The sequence below is a fragment of the Ambystoma mexicanum genome, chromosome 6p (assembly GCF_040938575.1).
Source record: "Ambystoma mexicanum isolate Mex_15411 chromosome 6p, UKY_AmexF1_1, whole genome shotgun sequence".
Lineage (NCBI taxonomy): Eukaryota > Metazoa > Chordata > Amphibia > Caudata > Ambystomatidae > Ambystoma > Ambystoma mexicanum.
Window position 1 is genome coordinate 1,369,456,775 of NC_090935.1, and position 19,108 is coordinate 1,369,475,882.

General features: G+C 46.0%; 1 protein-coding gene across 4 annotated transcripts in view; it reads right to left on the reverse strand.

Moving 5' to 3' along the window:
* The window catches only part of UBXN8 (UBX domain protein 8), a 415,886-nt gene that overhangs the window by 43,890 nt on the left and 352,888 nt on the right, over positions 1-19,108 (reverse strand). For all 4 annotated transcript variants that reach the window (XM_069626088.1, XM_069626087.1, XM_069626090.1 and 1 more), the window contains one exon: positions 3,574-3,615. In XM_069626088.1, coding sequence (XP_069482189.1) covers positions 3,574-3,615 — 42 coding nt within the window. The remainder of the gene's footprint in view (positions 1-3,573; positions 3,616-19,108) is intronic.

Below are 19,108 nucleotides of genomic sequence, written 5' to 3' on the forward strand. Positions count from 1 at the left end.
GGGAGTAGATATCGGGGGTTTGCACCCTAATACACATGGAACCAGAATCTGAGAATACAGAATGTGGGAGGGATGGCAAGGATATAGGGCTGCGCTTCACTCACATGCATGATGTTGATATTGGTAAGAGACCCTTTCCCAAGCTTACCAGAGTGCTGCAGCCTCCCAATGTGGTGGAGCGCTTTACTAGGTGCAACAAGGGAAGTTGATTTAATAGAACTGGTATGCATTCGATTTGAACAATATCCATGTCTTTATTGTAACCTTGTTGGATATCGACGCATACCAAATGGCGAGCCTCTGTGCAACCTACTGGATACTGGATGACCTCCCTGCCCCTCTCAAGCCTGAGCCGGACCACCTGAAGTTCGGGAAGCAGCTCAAGACCTTCACTTTCTCCTCTGCTTTCTCTCTCTCCCTCCCCTGTTGACCTACCTGCCTGCTGTGCCGACTGGTTGCTTGGCTACCCTCAGTGTCTCATTGGGTACCATGCTCCTCCATGATCAGTCTCATCTGCAGTGCCTCTGGGCCACCCTCTCACTTAGAGGATGTAACTGTAACCCCTACAGCCCCCTGCCTCCATGCACTTTTCCAGAGCTTCGCTGCCCGGACCGCACTTAATCCCTTCCCTCGCCCTGGCACTTCCCCCTCTGCCTTCCCCCTGCACTATGCGTTGTCGGACTTGCATAATCCGAATGACACAAGGCCTAGTAAGACCCTTGTCCTGTCCCCGCCGTCTTTCCTTCCTTGTCTTGTCGCGCCTAGAAACACTTGTGCACAGGCGCGTTATAAATGACATATCATATCATAGTGGGATCCCCCCCCTAAAGGAGGAGAGGGTATGATGGTTGGAAGGGGAATATTGCTGATATGGAAGAAAGCCTGAGTTTTGAGTGAGTTTCTCACCTGTAATAGATGAGCAAATGTACCACTCTATGAAGAATCTGTTCCCCTGAATCCTCAGAGGCCCTTATGTGTGGGCAGGTGGCTCTTGAACTGATGCTGAGCAACATAAAATTGCCTTATGATCTTCTGGAGCCTCCAACCTCAATTGGTACTTCAAAATTGACACTTTTTCTGGGGCAGTGAAGTCGGTCATCCACTGTCAGTAAAACCTGGTTGAAGGTTGGGAGGCATTGGATTCTCTGCTGTTTGGGGGCAGAAATGACTCGAAGTTAAAAGATCATAAAACCCGAACATAAAAGATATGCTGTTGGTTTAGAAGATGAATAATAAGTGGTGATTGCAAAGGTGCAGAAATGCTTCACAACCAAAAGCATACCCCCATTTTGGCAACAGAATCAGACGATATACTCTTGCTGGAGGAGGTAATTACAGCATAGAGAGAGGTACTGAAAAACGAGAGCAGACCCTAATAATGTTTTGGCTACAAAAGGCAAGTGGAGGTTCTGGAAGAATTTGACTCTCTCGATGAGTCACGTTTGCATAGTCTAATTGACAATCAATATCATAGTCTAATTGACAATCAATATCAATCGAATAATGTTTTAGCATTAATATAGCATTAATATAAACGTTTTGGGTAATAATGTAAAATAATGTGGACACTTGCAGAGTGATAAAATTGTTTAAAGACAATACCTTAACCATATATGAGGAAGACTCAACATGGCTTGACAACTTGTAGTTGTAGTAGACACATACTGTTTATGACAATCTATGTGCTACCATATGCAAGATCACATTTCTCCAAACTCCTGGTATGAACGATGTACAGGTTGTCTCTTGAAGAGATTGACTTAATGAGCATAGAGAAAGCTCAGGCATGAAGTCGTGGAGTAGCATTAACTATCAGAAGGGGTTTTTAACACTGTGCAGAGGTGGTGAAAATACTAAATGGGAGATGAGCCTTCTGTATAATCTTCAGAGAAATTGCCATGGCCTAACGTGTTCTGTATTGGGTTAAAGATTTATCCAAAAAAACATATTAATTAAGTGATTTTTAAAAGTGCAATCAATTTGACCACCCAAAGATAAACAGTGGAAAGGCATATTTATTCATCCATCTATCAAGTCAATTTGTATTTAACTTTTGCAGCCCCTTAAATAGATATCAATCAAATATTAATATAGCCAGCAGATATCACTGAAGCAGGAATTCCAAATTGCTAATCTGAATGGCAGCATGAAGAAGCCAATGCCGTCCTTTTATGATGTGTGCCAGCAATGCCTGCTTGGCATAAGTGCGTCGAGGATGGGGAACCTCCCCTCTTACTCAGAGCATTCATTTTTTAGCCAAATCCAAAAATGGGGGCATTTATACACTACTGCTAATTTTGCAAACCCAAGTCACTGTAGACTGCACTGAGATCACAGCCGAGTACAATAGATTGACAGCTTGTATTTAAAGGTAGAGGAGCCTGAAGTCACACTTGTCCAACCTGTCGCAGGTCTCTAGAGACAGAAGGGAAGGGAGGGGTTAAGGATGCTTGTGGCAATAACTCCTCCATGTAAGTGGCTTTTTGCTCAGGCAGTAGTTCCACTCTGTGGGTTGATAAAGGCAAAAAGCAAAGTGCTATGAAAGAAAAGTAGGGGATGTAGATATAGGGAAATGGGGGTTTGGGTGGACCGAGTACAGGTCATTTCAAATATTTCAAAAGACAGCTGCCATAAACATCCTAAGAATTAAAAGTGTATACAAACGTGAAGGTGGAGGGAGAACCCGCATAAGTGTAGAAGGGTTGCAGGAGGCCAAGTATTTCTAAATACTGAAAGGGGTGGACAGCGTGAGGGAGGCACAAGAGACAGGAAGGTCGTCAGTAGGTTTGGCTCATGAGTGGGATGAGCAGAGAGTAGCTGGAGACACCATCTTCACACCTGTGTATGCCTCCAGCATTGTTCCTCTCCTTGTCTATACGAAAAGGAGAAGACTTGGGCAGCTCAAGGGCAGGATTTGACTCAGAAGGTCCGTACAGAGTAGAAGTTGTAGCTACTTTGGGATTGTGAGTCAAGTAAACCTAATCGTCAATGCCCTTGTCTTTGATGGCACTCTGGAATCTTCAGTGGAAAACGGATTGTGACCTACCCATGTAAAATTTGAAACTAGGTTTTCTAAACAGTTGCCTTACATTTCAGGTCCCAAAGAAATAATCTGAGTATCCTTAACAGTTATAATTATTAAGGCATTACGGCATTTCTAGACGCATCTCTTTGTAGTCCCCGGCCTTTAACCAGACTGCTGTGCGCTTCCCAGCGCCGCACATGCTGCTGTATAATAACCCGGGTGTGTATCTTTCCCAAGAATAGAGCAGAAAAAGGCGAGCTAATTTGAGGCTGACACGTTAATTAACTGCTTTCAGCAACTACACCAGTAACATGCGGCGACCTTAAAATTAGTCTGTGGCATCAGCTTTGAAATGGGGCGAGAGGGGCTTGAATCCAGCACAAAGGGAAAACGTGAATCACGGTAACTGGTTCAATGTGATTGCACCGATCAATTATCACAAATTACTAACAGGAGCCAAAGGGCACGGCATGCTCATATTGAATGCACATTCTCTTAAGGCATTCGCTTTTATCGAGAGAAACACTTTTTGCAAAACTCAATCTCACCCCTTCTGCTGTTTCCTCAGGCTCCTCTGGCAAAACGAGCACCTACAATAAAGAAAATGACAAGTGAAGAAAAGCAATACATGGCAACCGAACACAAATTTCACAAAACAGCTATCATAGACACTTAGAACAATCAGCCGTGTAGTCACAGCAACATTTTGCTTGAGGACACCCACAGCAACCAATCATGACCTCCCATTTCAAAGAAGTCCTGTCGCGTTATTTCCAGTTTCATACACTGGGTTCAGCTGGTCCTTTTTATTATTCTTTATTATTATGGTATTTATTGTATTGTTTATTTATAAAGCACCTATAGAGAGGCAGTGTTTCAGAGCGCAGACCTAGCTTCGAGGAACAATGGAGCGCTTTATGGCGGTCTTCAATAAAGATGCATAACAAAGTGCTGTTCAGAGATAACAACAGAACAGATATACAGTAGGGCTTAAGATACAGAGGGGCACCGAGGAGGGGTACAGTTGTACCAGGTGGTGGGGAGGAGAAGGACGGGTGGCATCTAGTCAATCAGGTTGCGTGAGGGGTGACGCAATGGCCTAGGCGTTGAGGAGGAGAGACTCCATGAAGAGGTGGCTCTTGAGATCTTTTCTGAATTGTTGGAGCGTGGGGGCGAGTCTGATACTGACGGGGAGGAGGCTCCATATTCTTAGGGTGTGGGCACAGAAGACTTGTTTTCTGGTCCTTTCCTTTTTGCAGCAGTGGATTTCAAGTCTGCACATGTCCTGGCTTCTGGTGGGTGCGCTGTCCACCGGAGTTGGTGAGTTTCTCCGCCAACTAGCTGAGAGACTTGTGTGTGCAGTAGGAGCCACTGAAGGTCGATGAGGGTCACGGTGATGTAGTCGTATCTGCACAGATCCTTGATAAGGCGTGTGGACGATGGGAGGCTTTTGAGGAGTTCATTGCCCCCATCCAGGTGGGATAGGAACAGAGCTTGAACGGCGGATCTGAAGCTATCTGGATGGAGGGCTTGACTTTCCGCAGGAGGGAGAGATACCAAGCCATCCCAGTTTTCTTAGCTATTTGTGCCTTGAAGGAGAGGTGTATGTCAATGTGGAACCCGAGGGACTTGGCGCAGGAGGTGAGGTAGGATGTGAAGCACTCAGAGTTCATGGTTAATAGCCAGGTCTGGATGTCTGGGTGTTTGGTGTTGTTGGTGAGGAGTAGGAATTCGGACTTGGATTGGTGGAGCTTTAAGTATGCACTGGACATCCAAGACTGGATCAGCGAGAGGTAGATTCTGAGCCTATGGATGTCCTTGATGAGTCGATCGTAAGGTATAGCTGTGTGACGTTGGCGTATTGGTGGATGTGGATGTTGTGTGTGTGTGGCTAGCAGGGCCTTTAACCTACACAGGGCTCCAATCACATACGTGTTAAACATCTATTGATGAATGTCATTTCGTCTCTCGGTTGAAGGGTCAGGACTAGGGATTTTGCTATACTGGGATGCATGCATAGGTGTACCATCATCACCTTTAATTAACTGGATATTTGAATGTGCCAGTCTATTTAAAGAAAGCTTACATTTAACATACATTGTCAAGATGCCCTGTGACAAAGTCACATTTGCTAACCCCTCCTCGTCAGGGCCTAAGAGGGGTCTGGGAACCAGAGATGTCCAACAACTAGATACAGAGCTACCTGCAGGTGCTTGAAGGTGTGGTGAATTCATCAGATTCACTGTAGTAACCTATTAGTGAGTGGGCAGCTAGGGACATGACTTAACTGGCTGCTACCTGATGTGCCCCCCCTCCCTCCAAAGGCAGATACGGTGGAATCCGACAGGCTGTTACTTCCCAACAGACTCAGTAGTTCACTGGCTCCACACGAAAGACCTCAAACTAAAAGTAACAGCATGCCCCAGTAACAGCCAACTGCACGGAGATGGGCCTCAGTCAAGATAAAGGCTTTCTCCATTATCATGTTCAAACAACATGCATATGCCCTATTCCCCGATATATTATTATGCCACCCACGATCAAGTGGAATTATTTTACGGCCTACAAGACAGTGAATCATGCACAAAAACAGAAGCACGCAGACTAACAAAGGCGGGCCAGGCAGAAATGACATGATCGCATGCAAGTCCAGCCACTTACTGACGATTGCAACAGAGATCAGATGAGGCTGTAGCCACGCAACTCTAAGAACCAATCATTAAATAGATAGTAAAGGAAAAGGAGATCACTTCCAAGTATAACCAATTGTAGGGGTGGAGAAAAAGCCTAGAAAGTTACCAGAAACGCTATCACTGAGGACTGCACCACATCCCCATGTGTACAAACGGGCCCTGGATAAGTCATTCAGGGTCCTGGACGCAAAGGAAGCAAACATAGCTACTGATGCTCCATTGGTAAAAGGGGAGGCTGCTGGAAAAATACTTTTGGAAGGACTTCTGCCTATAGGAAGGCAGTGCAAGCATGAAGAGGCTGGAAAGAAGAGGGGTGGCAGCTGTTAAGCCCTGCAAGACCTGGAGTAGGAAGGCTGACCGGAAGGGCATCATAGCCGCTCTCAATTCATTGGGGAACCGGAAAGCCACTCGTGGCCTATAGGGAAAGAGAATACGAGGTTCTAGGCCCTGTAAGGCGGGGCCCAAAGCTTTTGAGAGAGACCCGCTATGAATACTGAATCTAAGGCCTATGGGAGAGGCGAAAAGATAGTCTTGTAACCTAAGGCCTAGGAGGGAGACCTGTTGTGAAGGCTGTACACAAAGCATACGAGTGAGGCCTGTTGTGAATGTTGTAACCTCAAGCCCGTCATAGAGGTCTACTGTGAGTCCTGTACCCGAAGGGCTAAAAAAGAGGTCTGTTGTGAATGATGCAACCGGAGGCCTACAGTAAATCCTGTGCCAAAGGGCCTAAAGGAAAAGCCTACTGTGAATCCTATACACTTGATAGAAAGAAGACAGAGGAAGAAAGAATGGCGATACAAGGGTAGACCGGAGATGGAAGGTGCAGGAGGGACCTGCTGTGAATTCTGAAATCTGTGGTCCTGGAGGGGAAATTTGTAAACATTAAGAGGCCTAAGAAACAAGTTTGATCCTACATTAGAACAGGGACTGGCTTTGAAGGGTACATTTATGAACTTTTGCTTTGACCAATTCCTTTCAACTTGTGTTACTACCTTAGGGTAGCTGGGAGACTAAATATTCATGAAGTGTATTATTGAGACTTTTCTGTTGGCCATATTATTTAGACATTTCTTTGTAGACTAAGTAGTCATTGAAGGGGCAAGGACTTCACAGATTAGGTTTTGGATCATAGGTTTCATGACAAGGGACACCCTGGGAGCGCTAAGGGATCACTACGAGTTCAACCCATCCTGACAAAGTTTAATTTAGAAGTCCATCTTTAGTTGCAGATTTTCCCCTAGTACCTGTTAGGCATGTATCCAACCCAAACCATTTTATTAATTAAAATAAGGATCGGTTGAAAGTTAAGTTAAGCATGAGACATATCATTGCCTCATGTTCCCCACAAGAGGGTTTCCCCAGAGCCCCTTGACGATCAGGACCCATAGAGCAGGATACTGCCCACTCTGGGTCTAATACCCCCCCTTAAAGTAAGCAGTCTCCTTTGGCTGGGGGGAGCCAAAGTAGACGACAGAGAAAAGACCTAGCGAAGGAAAAGTGAAAAGCCTGCTTAGGGTTATAGTACAGAGTGTGTGGGGAAGTGTCTCAACTTTTCACAGCTTTTCCTTTCGTTGCCATTGAGCAACAAATAGTGAAATACTTAATGACAGCCTCTACAAATAAACAGCAGTCCCTATCACGTACAAAATGGTATCTTCGTATGAGTCAGTACACCCCTGTAGGAAAAATGAAGTGGGATGAATGTAGGGCTAAATTGATTGACGATGAGGTGTGGATAAAGCTGTGTAAATTGGCACAGAAGTTATCTATGAATTATAAACTCTACACTAGGTTTTTGCACCAAACCTACTTTGCACCAGTAAATATAAAATGATTTCATCCATATGCAACTGGGAATGACCAGAGATGTTACAATACGAATGTGGATTTCTTTCTTTGGCACAGGCCTAACCGAAGGCCTCCAAATTCTGCGTGGCAATTACTCAGAAGTGGTCTGTAAAAATCGAGGTGGGGATACCATGTGACCAAATGATATATGTCTGTTGGATGACATCTTTGCTTTTGCTAGAGGGATATACGTTTCTTGGCATCGTGCTGTTATTGGCAAGGTACCAAATAGCGCTTAAGGGGAGGGTGGTTCACCCACCAGAAAAGAAATGTGGGTATAATGATTTCATCTGCTGTTAGGGAGAATTTTCAGTTCCATGCTTATTCCCTTGAACCTTAAATTGTGGAGTTACTTGCAAGTTCTTAACTGCTTACCACCCTCACCAAATGGGTTGGTAGAGAGGTTTAACCATACAATGAAGAGCATGATAGGTGCCTTAGAAGAACCTGTGAGAGGAAAGTGGGACCTTCTGCTGCCATGCCTTCTCTTTGCTTATATAGAGGTGCCTCAAGCTGGAGTGGGTTTCAGCCCCCTTGAGCTCCTATATGATCATCCGGTCAGAGGCCCTTTGGCTCTGATCGAAGAAGGATTGGAGAGTGATCTAAACTTAAAGCCAGTCCGTGTAACAGACTATGTACTAGGCCTCAGGAAGAGGATGGCACAACTGATGACTGAACGGTCTGAAAACTTGAAGGCTGTTGAAGCCCTGGTCAAGCATTGGCATGATCAGAAAGGTAACAGGAGTTTACTCCAGAGCAGCTAGTTCTAGTTATGGTTCTCACAAGACAAAGTCATGCAGGACAAATGGATAGGACCCTTCAAAGTAGTAGGCAAACTTGGAGAGGTCAAGATAGTCAGATCTGCCTCTCTGAAAGTGACGTTTGTGCTCTTCTGAATTCCAGAACGTGCTTGTGTCACTAACCCCTGCCTGATGCAGGATTCCTACATCCTTCCAAATGCTCAGCTTTACTATTGTTAAAAGTGGATCCTTTGTTGGATGCCTGGGCAACAAAGAAGGGCCATGGTACTGGTCCATAAGTGATTAGCTTATCCTGCAGCTCTTTGTCTAGACAGTCAACATGTGACCTTAGTCAGAGGCATCACTGCCTTCTTTAGTCTGAAGTGTATGCAAAGCATTTTTGCCATTGAACCTGCATCTGTAAGATCCCTTGACTTCCTCTAAGGTCTTTGCTCATCTCCTCCAGGGCTGGGATATTCTGTTACTGAACTTCTCTGGCTGAAAAGTTCAGACACCACTCTGAAGGTTTGCTTTTGATGAGACTCTGATACACTTTCTGCAGCTTGTCATTGTTTTAGGGTTCCCTGGACTAGAATCTTTGTTCTGTTCCTCTGTCTGAGGCGTCCTCTTTTGTTGACCCTGCCTATCAGACAACCCCAACATGATCAGTTGCTGCCTATGAATCTGCCTCTGCAATCCTATGGTGCTTCAATATGTTTTCCTCAGTTAGATAGATCTCACAGACTAAGCTTGGGCGTTTATGTTTATTCATATACATGGAGAAACAACCTATAGCCAAAAAAAACAGGCACTTTCCCATGCCTGCATTGTACCAACTGCAGGTTTATAACAAGAGGCAATATAGTGAATCACCCCAGTTTGGGAGAAAGAAAAATCAAGATCTGCAGTTTTGCAACATGCAATATAAAGAATGATGTGGAATGTATTATGTTGAGCAGTCCAAGAGACAGTGTAAACAAATCTGCAACAGACATTGATCCCGTATTCAAACTAGAAACATGAATTTGGCGGTAGCCCGGCATTGGATAGAAAAAAGACATGACATCTCGCAGATCAGATTTCTGGTTGTGGATGCGGTAACAAGGAGGGATACCTCCGAGAATCTGGCGAGAAGATTGGACCAGAGAGAGACATTCTAAATTGAAAGACTAGATGCAATGAACCCTAATGGGATCAATTAAGACATTAATTAGATGTGCTCCTAGTGGCGGAGCGGGAAAAGTGCTGGTAATTCCGTTACCGCCAATTCTTTCCCATACCGCCATACTTGTAATGAGGCCCTATATGATTTAAGTTATGTATTATTTAGGAAAAATAGATATCTGAATGATCTGAATACGATTTGATAGCTATTCATAGCAAAAGTGAGAGCGCATGGTTGTTCCAAGAGCAACCCTGGGACTTTCTGACGTTTGTGTTGACAAGCACTATTTTACAGAAAGCGCATTTAAATTTGTTCTCATCCGTTGTCATGGGTCGAGTGCATTTCTCTTAGGTCGAGTAGGTAAACTAAGTTACTCGACCTGCAGGTCTAGCAGAATTTTAAAGAAAGTGCAAGGCCTGACTCCTTTCACAAATGTCTTACTACAGCGGTACACATAAATGCTGTATTGATGCTTATTGAATGTACTAACTGAGGTAACCGGCATTGGTGCCTATGTCAGGGCTTATTAGGCCCTGGTGGGGTTTGGTAGATAAATGTTTCCCTACTCTCCCCTCTTTCTCCCTGCTTCTCTCTGCTTCCACTTTGGCTGCTGTTCCTGCCTTGTCCACTATGGTACTTTTCTTCCTGTCCCCCAGCTTTGTTGTACTCTCTCCTTAAACTACCAGCCTTTATACTTTCAATTGGCATGCATCGCTGTCCCCTCTCTTTGCTTTCACTCTCTTCTCTTTGAGGGTCTGCATCGATCCCCCTCTCTATGCTTCCAATCCTTCCTTGTTTCTCTAGATATTATCCGTCTCGTAATTCACCACTCTTCCAACCTCATGTTGTCAGTTTCATTTAGTTTACAACAATTTTTGCTTCTTCCAATCAGACGCCATTTACACGCATAGAGAGTATCCTCGCCTCTGGTCTGTTCAGTATTCTTGCTTTTGTCCCTCCCTCTTCTGGTAGTTTGCTCTTCTATCTTCCTTAAGGTTTCTCTAAATTGTGATCCAATTTCATCTCTCTTACAACAATAAGGTTGCCTTCTTTCTAATATTCTCTTCTTCTTGTGTTTGTGTCCTCACCTTTTCTACTCCTCGTCTCATTTTCGCAGGATTCTGCCTCAGTCCAACATTGCCTTTTATACTCATCATAAGCTTCCTCTCTGGATCCACTTTAGACTCTTTCCAAACACTTCTATCAGTCCATTTATCTTCACTAAGCTTTCCCAGTTCTCATGTTTCAATACTCCTATTCTTAAGCATGCAAGACCTGTACTTTCCTGCACAAACCAATCTATCCATATGTTTCAGGAGGATAGCTCAGGGGCAACATGCTCTCCTTGGAAGCAAGACAGAGCAATACAGGTTCGATCCCCAGGTCCGCGCTTAGAAACCTCTAAGTATTAAGCGCATTATAAATAACCTATCATATCTCAAAAGTGTTTACAGACCGTAAGGGACACTACCTCCTTACATGTTTACAGATCTGTATCAAAATCTCATAACAAAGTAACAGACCAATACAAAATGAAAGGTTTCATGAGAAACCTTCGAGCAATGAAAATGATCCCAGTTCCGACAATCCGAAACCAAGATTACATTATTGAGCAACAAAATTGAGGCATAACACAATGTCCAGACAACGATTATTTACTACTCAGCTGTGACATGATGAACCCATTCCAATACAGATAGCATCCTAAAAGGTTTGCATGACTTTACTGTTCATCAAGTGTATACAATTGTATTGAATGTTATAATATTATTATGCAACAAAACAGAATGATTTTATGGCCCTGTAGAAGCACAGAGTTGATTGTTAATTACAGATATGGCAAACACATTTTTCCATCAACAAACATAATTCTAAAGTGAACACTGACTGATTTGGAATAATCAATAAATCTATTTCCCATGTGCAAATCATAATATTGGATTTATTTAAATACAGATTAAGTTATTTACCTGTAACTCTTGTTCTCCAGCATGCATTCGATGCTAATGAATATTCCCTGTCGTCAGGCTGGGAATCCTCAGTAAAAGAAAAAACAGTTCCACTTTAGCTTGCAAAACTGTATTTCTCCTCTAAAACAATCACTGTCCTCTGGGTCACATTGTCTCCCTAATCCCCACCCCTGGTGGCCATCTTCAGATTTGGTATGCACGTAAAGTGGCAGTATGAACCAAGAAAAGCCACAGAGGGGAATGAGGGAGGGTTTGCATATGAATCCATGCCAGCCCCATGATGGAGAACAATAGTTACAGGTAAGTAACTTAAACCTTCTCCATCATGGGGTCTGGCATGGATTCACATGCTCACAAATAAAGATTACACAGCAGTATAATACACAACCACAGGAGGTAGCAAGGCACAATAGAAGTACCACCACTTACTCTGGAACAGACTCACTCTCAAGTGAACAAGTTGCGTAGCATCGCTTGGCTGACCTGGGAATCCCTGTTGATGCATTAGAACCTCGTGAAGTTGTGCGTGGACCTCCATGTAGCAGCCCAGCAAATTTCCAGCAGGGGCACACCAGAGAGAAACGCTGTCGTTGTTGCAATGGCTCTGCTGGTGTGGGCTCTCGGCCGGCCAGGCAGAGGTCTTTTAGCCAGACGATGGCAGTGCATGATGCAGTGGGAGAGCCACTTGGAGATAGAAGCCTTCAACAAGGTGTTAAGATGGATTTCTGAACTCTGATCTGGAGAGGCAGAGGTTCAGAAGGCCAGCCTAGTTTCTTGGAACAGGGTAACCTCTGGACAAGCCAGACCAATCAGGGTAGCGATGACGGCGGTCAAGACTAAGTCTCAAGAGGGGTGAGGGTGACGGAAAGACCTCAATGAGCACACAAAGCAAGGACACTTACAAATTACTCCAGACAGGTGTTATATTAAAAATGTAGACACATTTATTACAAGGCCTTTGTAACATCGAGCATAGCAAAGAATCACAATAATACTAGAGTAAACCAACACATCACAATCAATACAATATATATACAAGACCGCGGGGTCTAAGGAGTTAGGAGCACGTAATATGTAGACCACCTAGATGGGGAGGAAAACAAGCAGTGCAAGTAATCATTAGACCCAGTTCGACATCCGAAATACACCTAACTAGGAGGAAGTCCGAGCCCTACAAAGAGAGGAACCTTATGCTCAAAAGTACCTGCACGCGCTGGTGCCAATGGACAAAAGAGGGCCTCTTCGAGGATATCAGGCAGTTCAGGAAGGTGAATGAAACGATGCAGAACAAGTCCCCACTACTCAAGCAAGGCCTTCACTGGTGGGCAGAGGCAGGGTGAGAGTGCGGGATGGAGTCGCTATTTCGCAACAGCAGTAGAAAAGAAATGGGCTCTTGCGTGAGGGGCCACCGGTTGGGGTATGGACTACTCACCGATCGCCGACGCAGGCAGGCCCAGACTTCTCCAGTTCAGTTCACGTTGCTGGCAGGTTCAGCTGCCATGATCTGGACGTCTCAACACTGTGTAGATTCTGCGTAGCAGGATGCATGGTCGAATGTGTCCCAAATGCAGCGGATGTGCACAAGTTGTTATCACAGCAGGGCAACACGGCAACCGCGTTTACTCTGGTCCGGGCGCATTCGTCTCACTTCAGACCTGGGAATGCCAAGTGTACGAATTCGGTGTGAGGGTGCCGTGGACGCAGAGCAAGCAGTAGCCCAAGTTTCGAGGGCTTCCCCGAAACGGCGGCAGTGACAGAGCAAAGCGTCCTGCGTAAGCTGGTCAGCCCACTGGTTGGCCCAGGGACACTTCCGAAGAGGCTTACTTGCAGGGTTTGATGAAGGTGCCGGGAATAGTTGATCCCACTATTCCAATGGGTCGAAGCGCCTTCGCAGACCTTCTAGGATGATCAGATGCAGAGGGGTCTCGCAGGACGACAGCCGTTCAGGGTGCCAAACCTTCAGCAGGCCACCAGCGGTTCATTGACTCAGCTTCTTGTTGCAGGATACTTGGCTCCTTATCCCTTGTTCGGTGTGAACTCAGGAGATCGACATGGTAGTGGTGTTTTCAGCCTCCTCTTATCCAAAGTTCCCTTCGTGCCAAAACAGAGAGGGCCCAATGGGAGATGTGCTCACAAACACTCACACCATATGTGGACCTATCACGGACCACGGTGGTCCCAGGCATTCAGGACACTCTAGACCTCTGGCACCCAGGATGTGTATTGGGAACCGACATCCCAGCCCACATCCTGGAGGCACACACAAGGCATGCAGAAGCCCGCAAAAGCGATGTGTTTCGCTGGAAAGTGCATGACCAAATAAGGACTGCCCCTGGTCGGCTCGACCTGGGGGAAGGTGAAGGGGCAAGACGGTCAGCGGACAGGACAAAGAACCTCGTGGCATGGCCAAATGTGGTAAGTGCGGATACATGGCAAAAAAGGGTTCAAAACACAAGAGAAAAGATAGCCCGCCCGTGACACACTTGCACATTTCATAATAAGTCCAGCGAGAGTTTCTAGGGCCTTTGGAATGACTAGAGACCCAAGAGTGCGGTGATGTAAGTTACGGTGCACTCTTGTTTCATGTTGCTCAAAAGCTGCAACATGAGAAAAGGACTAAGGGAAACGAAGTCTCCCAGTACTGACTGTCTTAAGGGCATGTCAGTTTCCCCATAAGAATTGAGTGAAAGCCCAGAGGAGTGCAGAGGAAGGCTGCGCTTCGATGGGAAAGTCTAGATCAGGGTGTAAAACAACAGCAAAAAGTTTGGGGGTTGCCACATGGAGGGAACATTACATAAATTACATACAATTATGAAATCTTTCCTAACAGTCGCCCTTCCCAGACTAAGGACAGGGGATCTAATCCACCCCTGGATGAGTTTCTTGTTCAGGTCGGTTAAACATTCTGGACAACCCATCAGCATTGCTATGTTGGACACCTGGCCTATGCTCAATAGTGAAGTCAAAGCCTTGCAGACTTATGGACCACCTAAGTAACTTTGGATTCTCTCCCTTGATGTTCATTAGCCACTTTAAGGGCTTATGGTCAGTTTGCACAGTGAAGTGGGTCCCATAGAGGTAGGGCCTCAGTTTACATAGGGCCAACACAACAGAGAAACATTCTTTCTCCACTGTGGACCATCTGAACTCTCTGTCCTTAAGCTGGCGACTAATGAAACCAATAGGGTGTTCCTTACCCTTCTCATCTACTTGTGATAGTACAGCTCATATCCCAGTGTCAGAGGCATCTGTCTGCACAATAAAAGGTCTTTGGTAATCAGGGGCCCTGAGTACAGGAGCCTGACACAAGGAGTCCTTTAAGCCATTGAAGGCCTTCTCACACTCTTCAGTCCAAGTTACATTCTTGGGTTTCTTCGGAGTGGTGAGAGCAGTCAGAGGGGCAGCTATGGTGCCATAGTCTGCCATGTAATTTCTGTAATACTCTGAGTCCTAAGAAGGCTCTCACTTGGGTCTGTGTAGTGGGGGTAGGCCAGTCTTGTACTGCTTGTACTTTACTGGGTAGAGGCTGTATCCTCCCTCCACCTACTTCATGTCCAAGGTAAACCACTGGGCCTTGTCCAATCTGGCATTTACTGGCCTTTATGGTCAAGTGGGCTGCCTGTAGCACAATCTCAAGGTGTTTCACATGGACTTCCCAGGTGGCACTGAAAACTGCTATATCATCCAGATATGCAAGACAGAATTCATCCGACACATGATTCACAAGCCTCTGAAAAGTGGCAGGTGCATTCTTCAACCCAAAAGGCATTACCCTGAACTGGTAAAGACCTTCCGGAGTTGAGAATGCTGTCTTCTCCTTGGCATGTTCTGCGAGGGAGATTTGCCAGTAGCCTGCAGTGAGGTCAAACGTGCTGAGGTACTTGGAGGCACCCAAGGTATCCACCAGTCATCTGTTCGAGGCAAGGGGTGTGCATCTGTCTTGGTGACAGCATTCAGAGCCCTGTAATCCACGCAGAACCTCAATTCAGAAGTACCTGCTTTTGGAACCAAAACCACAGGGCAGGACCAAGGACTACTAGAGGGTTCAATCACCCCAAGATCTAACATTTTGTTGACCTCCGTCTTAATGTAAGACTGTACTTTGTCTGACATCCTGTATCCCCTATGTTTGGTAGGTACACTGTCTCCTGTGTCAATGTTATGTTTGCACCAAGGTGTCAAACCCGGGGACTGCGAAAACAGGGGGGAAAGTTGCCTAAGCAAACTTTTCACCTCAGCCTGCTGATCAGAAGTCAGGTGAGGGGCCACTCAGGCACCCTCAAAGGAGCGATCTGAAGGACTGCTTTGAAACAGGTCAGGGAGAGGTTCAGACTCCTCTTCCTCAACATCAGAAGCCAATAGCAGTGCTGCGATTTCGACTCTTGGAATGAAAGCCTTCAGCCTATTTACGTGGAACACTTTTGGAGCCTGTCCAGGCCTTCCAAAGTCCACTAAATAGTTGACCTCACCCAGGGGCTCCACCACTGTGTAAGGGCCTGACCATTTATCCTGTAAAGCTCTAGGCCTTATGGGATTCATGATCAGGACTTGCTGACCAGGTGTGAAGTTGATGAGGGGAGCTTTCTGGTCATACCAATGTTTCACCAGGGCTTGTCCTGCCTTCAACTTGTCACTAGCCAGACCCATCAGGAGTACCATCCTTTTTCTGAACCCTAACACGTAGTCTACTACGTTGGTAGTAATAGGGGGAAAGGGCATCTCCCATCCCTCCTTGACTATGGCCAAGGGTCCCCGCACAGGGTGACCAAACAGAAGTTCGAAGGGGCTGAAGCCAACACCCTCTTGTGGTACCTCTCGGTAGGCAAACAGTAAGCATGGTAAAAGAAGATCCCATTTTCTTCTCTGAGGTTCTTCCAGAGCCCCAATCATACTTTTTAACGTTCTGTTAAACCGTTCCACCAGACCATTGGTCTGGGGGTGGTATGAGGAAGAGAACTTGTAGGTGAAACCCACATTCTTTCCACATAGCCTGCATATACTTCGACATAAAGTTGCTGCCTCTGTCAGACACAACTTCTTTAGGGAAGCCAACCCTGGTAAAGATGCCGAGTAAAGCTTTTGCGACTGACTTGGCAGTCAGAGTTTTCAATGGGATGGCCTCAGGATATCTGGTGGCATGGTCGACCAATACCAGGATAAACCTATTGCCTGAGGATGTTTGGGGGTCAAGGGGACCAACAATATCGATCCCTACCCTCTCGAATGGTACTCCCACAACTGGGAGTGGTACCAATGGAGCTTGGATTGTTGAACCACTCGTACCAGATAACTGGCAGGAGGCACAACCCCTGCAGTGACTTTCTACTTGCACCCCCATCTTGTGCCAGAAGCAGTGCATGGATAACCTTTGCTTGATCCTCTTAATACCAAGGTGACCAGCAAGGGGCACTTCATACGCCAGTTGCAGGAGTAAGGGTCTTACAGCAAGGGGAACAACCAACCTCCTATGGTCTCCTTCTGTAGACTCTGTGGGCTCAGTATACAGGAGTCCACCTTCCCAATAAATCTGATGCTTTCCAGGAGGTTCACCCTCAAGCTGGGAGCAGGCCTGTCTCCTTAGGCCTTCCAGAGATGGGCACTCACGTTGGCCTTTACTGAATTCTTCCCTGTCAGGACCACCTTCTACTAACAAATCGTTTAGTCCAGGATGGTCATTGGGGTCAAACACTTCAGGCATCACCACCTCCTCATCAGGTCCGGGCGATTGACCAACTACCTCCACCGCAGTGGTAGGCGAGTTAGGGGGAATATTCTCTTTCCCTCTTCTTGGTTCATTGACTCTTTTAGCTTTGGGTTTCCCCTTTGGCTGGGGCACAGCATTGGTCTTGGCCAGTGCTGCCATCGTTTGAGACCTTGTGCAGGGTCTGTCAGCAGTATCTCCCACAAGCCCTAAAGCTCTGAGATCGTTGCCTAACAAGACCTTTCCTGAGACACTCCTCTGAATGCTCACTGGAATCCTGACTGCTGTACCATTGATAGTAAGATTTACAGGTATTACTGGGAACATGAGAGGTGGGCCATCAGCCAACTTAGTGGGCATCAGAGTAGCTCTGGCAACTTCCTCCGAGTCTACCAAGGTAGAATCCACTACAGCTCGACTGCACCCACTATCCCTAAGAGCTAGAGTATCTACTCCATTGATCAGCACACTGGGCCTCATTACACGGATGGCGGTAAGGATTTACCGGTACCGGTAAAATACCGGTACCAGTAAATCCTTACCGCCTTACTACGAGGTCCCTTTGCGGGTTGGGGGATTTAACGCCTGCTTTTTGCAGGCGTTAAAAACCAACCTGCAAAGGGACCCAGGGAGCTAATTACGGTACCGCAATTTGCGGTACCGTAATTAGCGCCTTCCCCATTCCCATTGAGCCCTATGGGCCAAAAATGGGAATGGGGAAGGGCAATGGTGGAAGGGGGAAAAACCGCGCCGCCAACCTTGGAATGGGGCGGTAATTCCCCTTTCCGCCAAGGCGGTGCCGGTATTTTACCGACATGAACAATGGCGCTAACAGCGCTATGATTCTCCGCCATCCGTGTAATGAGGCCCCCTGTCTTTAAAGTAGTGCTTGGTGTTATCTGGAACCCTAGCATAAGCCTCTGCGACTTTAGGCTCCCAGGAATCCAGGGAAACTACAACTACCTCAGCTTCTATCCCACTTGGGAAGGAGTCTGAGGAGAAGGATGCTCCGGTAATCTCTTCTTCCTCGTAGGAGGAGAAGGCCAGATTAGCAGAGTGGACCCCCAAGGTTTCGACCTTACATCTGGGATCCCCCTTCACGTGGTCAGTTGCTCCACAAGCAAAACAAGATCCATTGGGTCTGTTTACATAGGGAGGCTTATTATAACCAGAGTTCTGTTTTGGAGGCTGACCTCCACTACCCTGTGAGTTCTCTTGTGTCTTACCCTTATTTTTCTTTTTGTGGCCCTTTTGGGAAGAAGATTTATCAGTTTCCCCACCCTCCTTATCTTTGGACTTTTTCCCTTCCTCCTGCTTACCAGGATGAGTCTTGTCCTTATGGGACAGTCGATGTGACACCCATAAATCTGCTGCAATGGCAAGCTTCTTAGGATCTATCTCCTTTGAATCTCCCAAATGCTGCTTAGGCTCAGGGGAAGAAGATGCAAAAATATGTTCCAGCATGACAAGACGTATCATACCTTCAAAGGTAGAAACTTTGTAACCTTTGACCCAGCCAGTCAAGTTTTTTAAGGATTCATTTACATAAGATACCCAAGTACCACCTTCTTTTTTCTTATACTCTCTGAATCTTTTTAAGTATTGGGCAGGAGTCTTTCCAAACCTTAAAAGGAGAGTCTGCTTCAACATTGCAAAATCTGCTCTCTCAGCCTTCGACATTTCCATAATGGCACTGCAGCCAGAATGGGGCAGACTGCTAAGTAACCAGGCCATTTTATCAGCATTGTCAACTTGTTGAACTTCACATGCATACTCAAATGTATTCAGCCAGTTCATAATGTCATTCTTTTCCTCATACACACTGAGCAGATCTTTTGGAAACCTTGGATGCGAGGAGGCCCCAGACCCATGTCCAGGACCCTTGGATCCATTGGCAACTTGAAGCTTGGCCAGTTCCAACTGGTGATCCCTGTCTTTCTGTTTTTCTGCCTGTTCGATTTTTAGT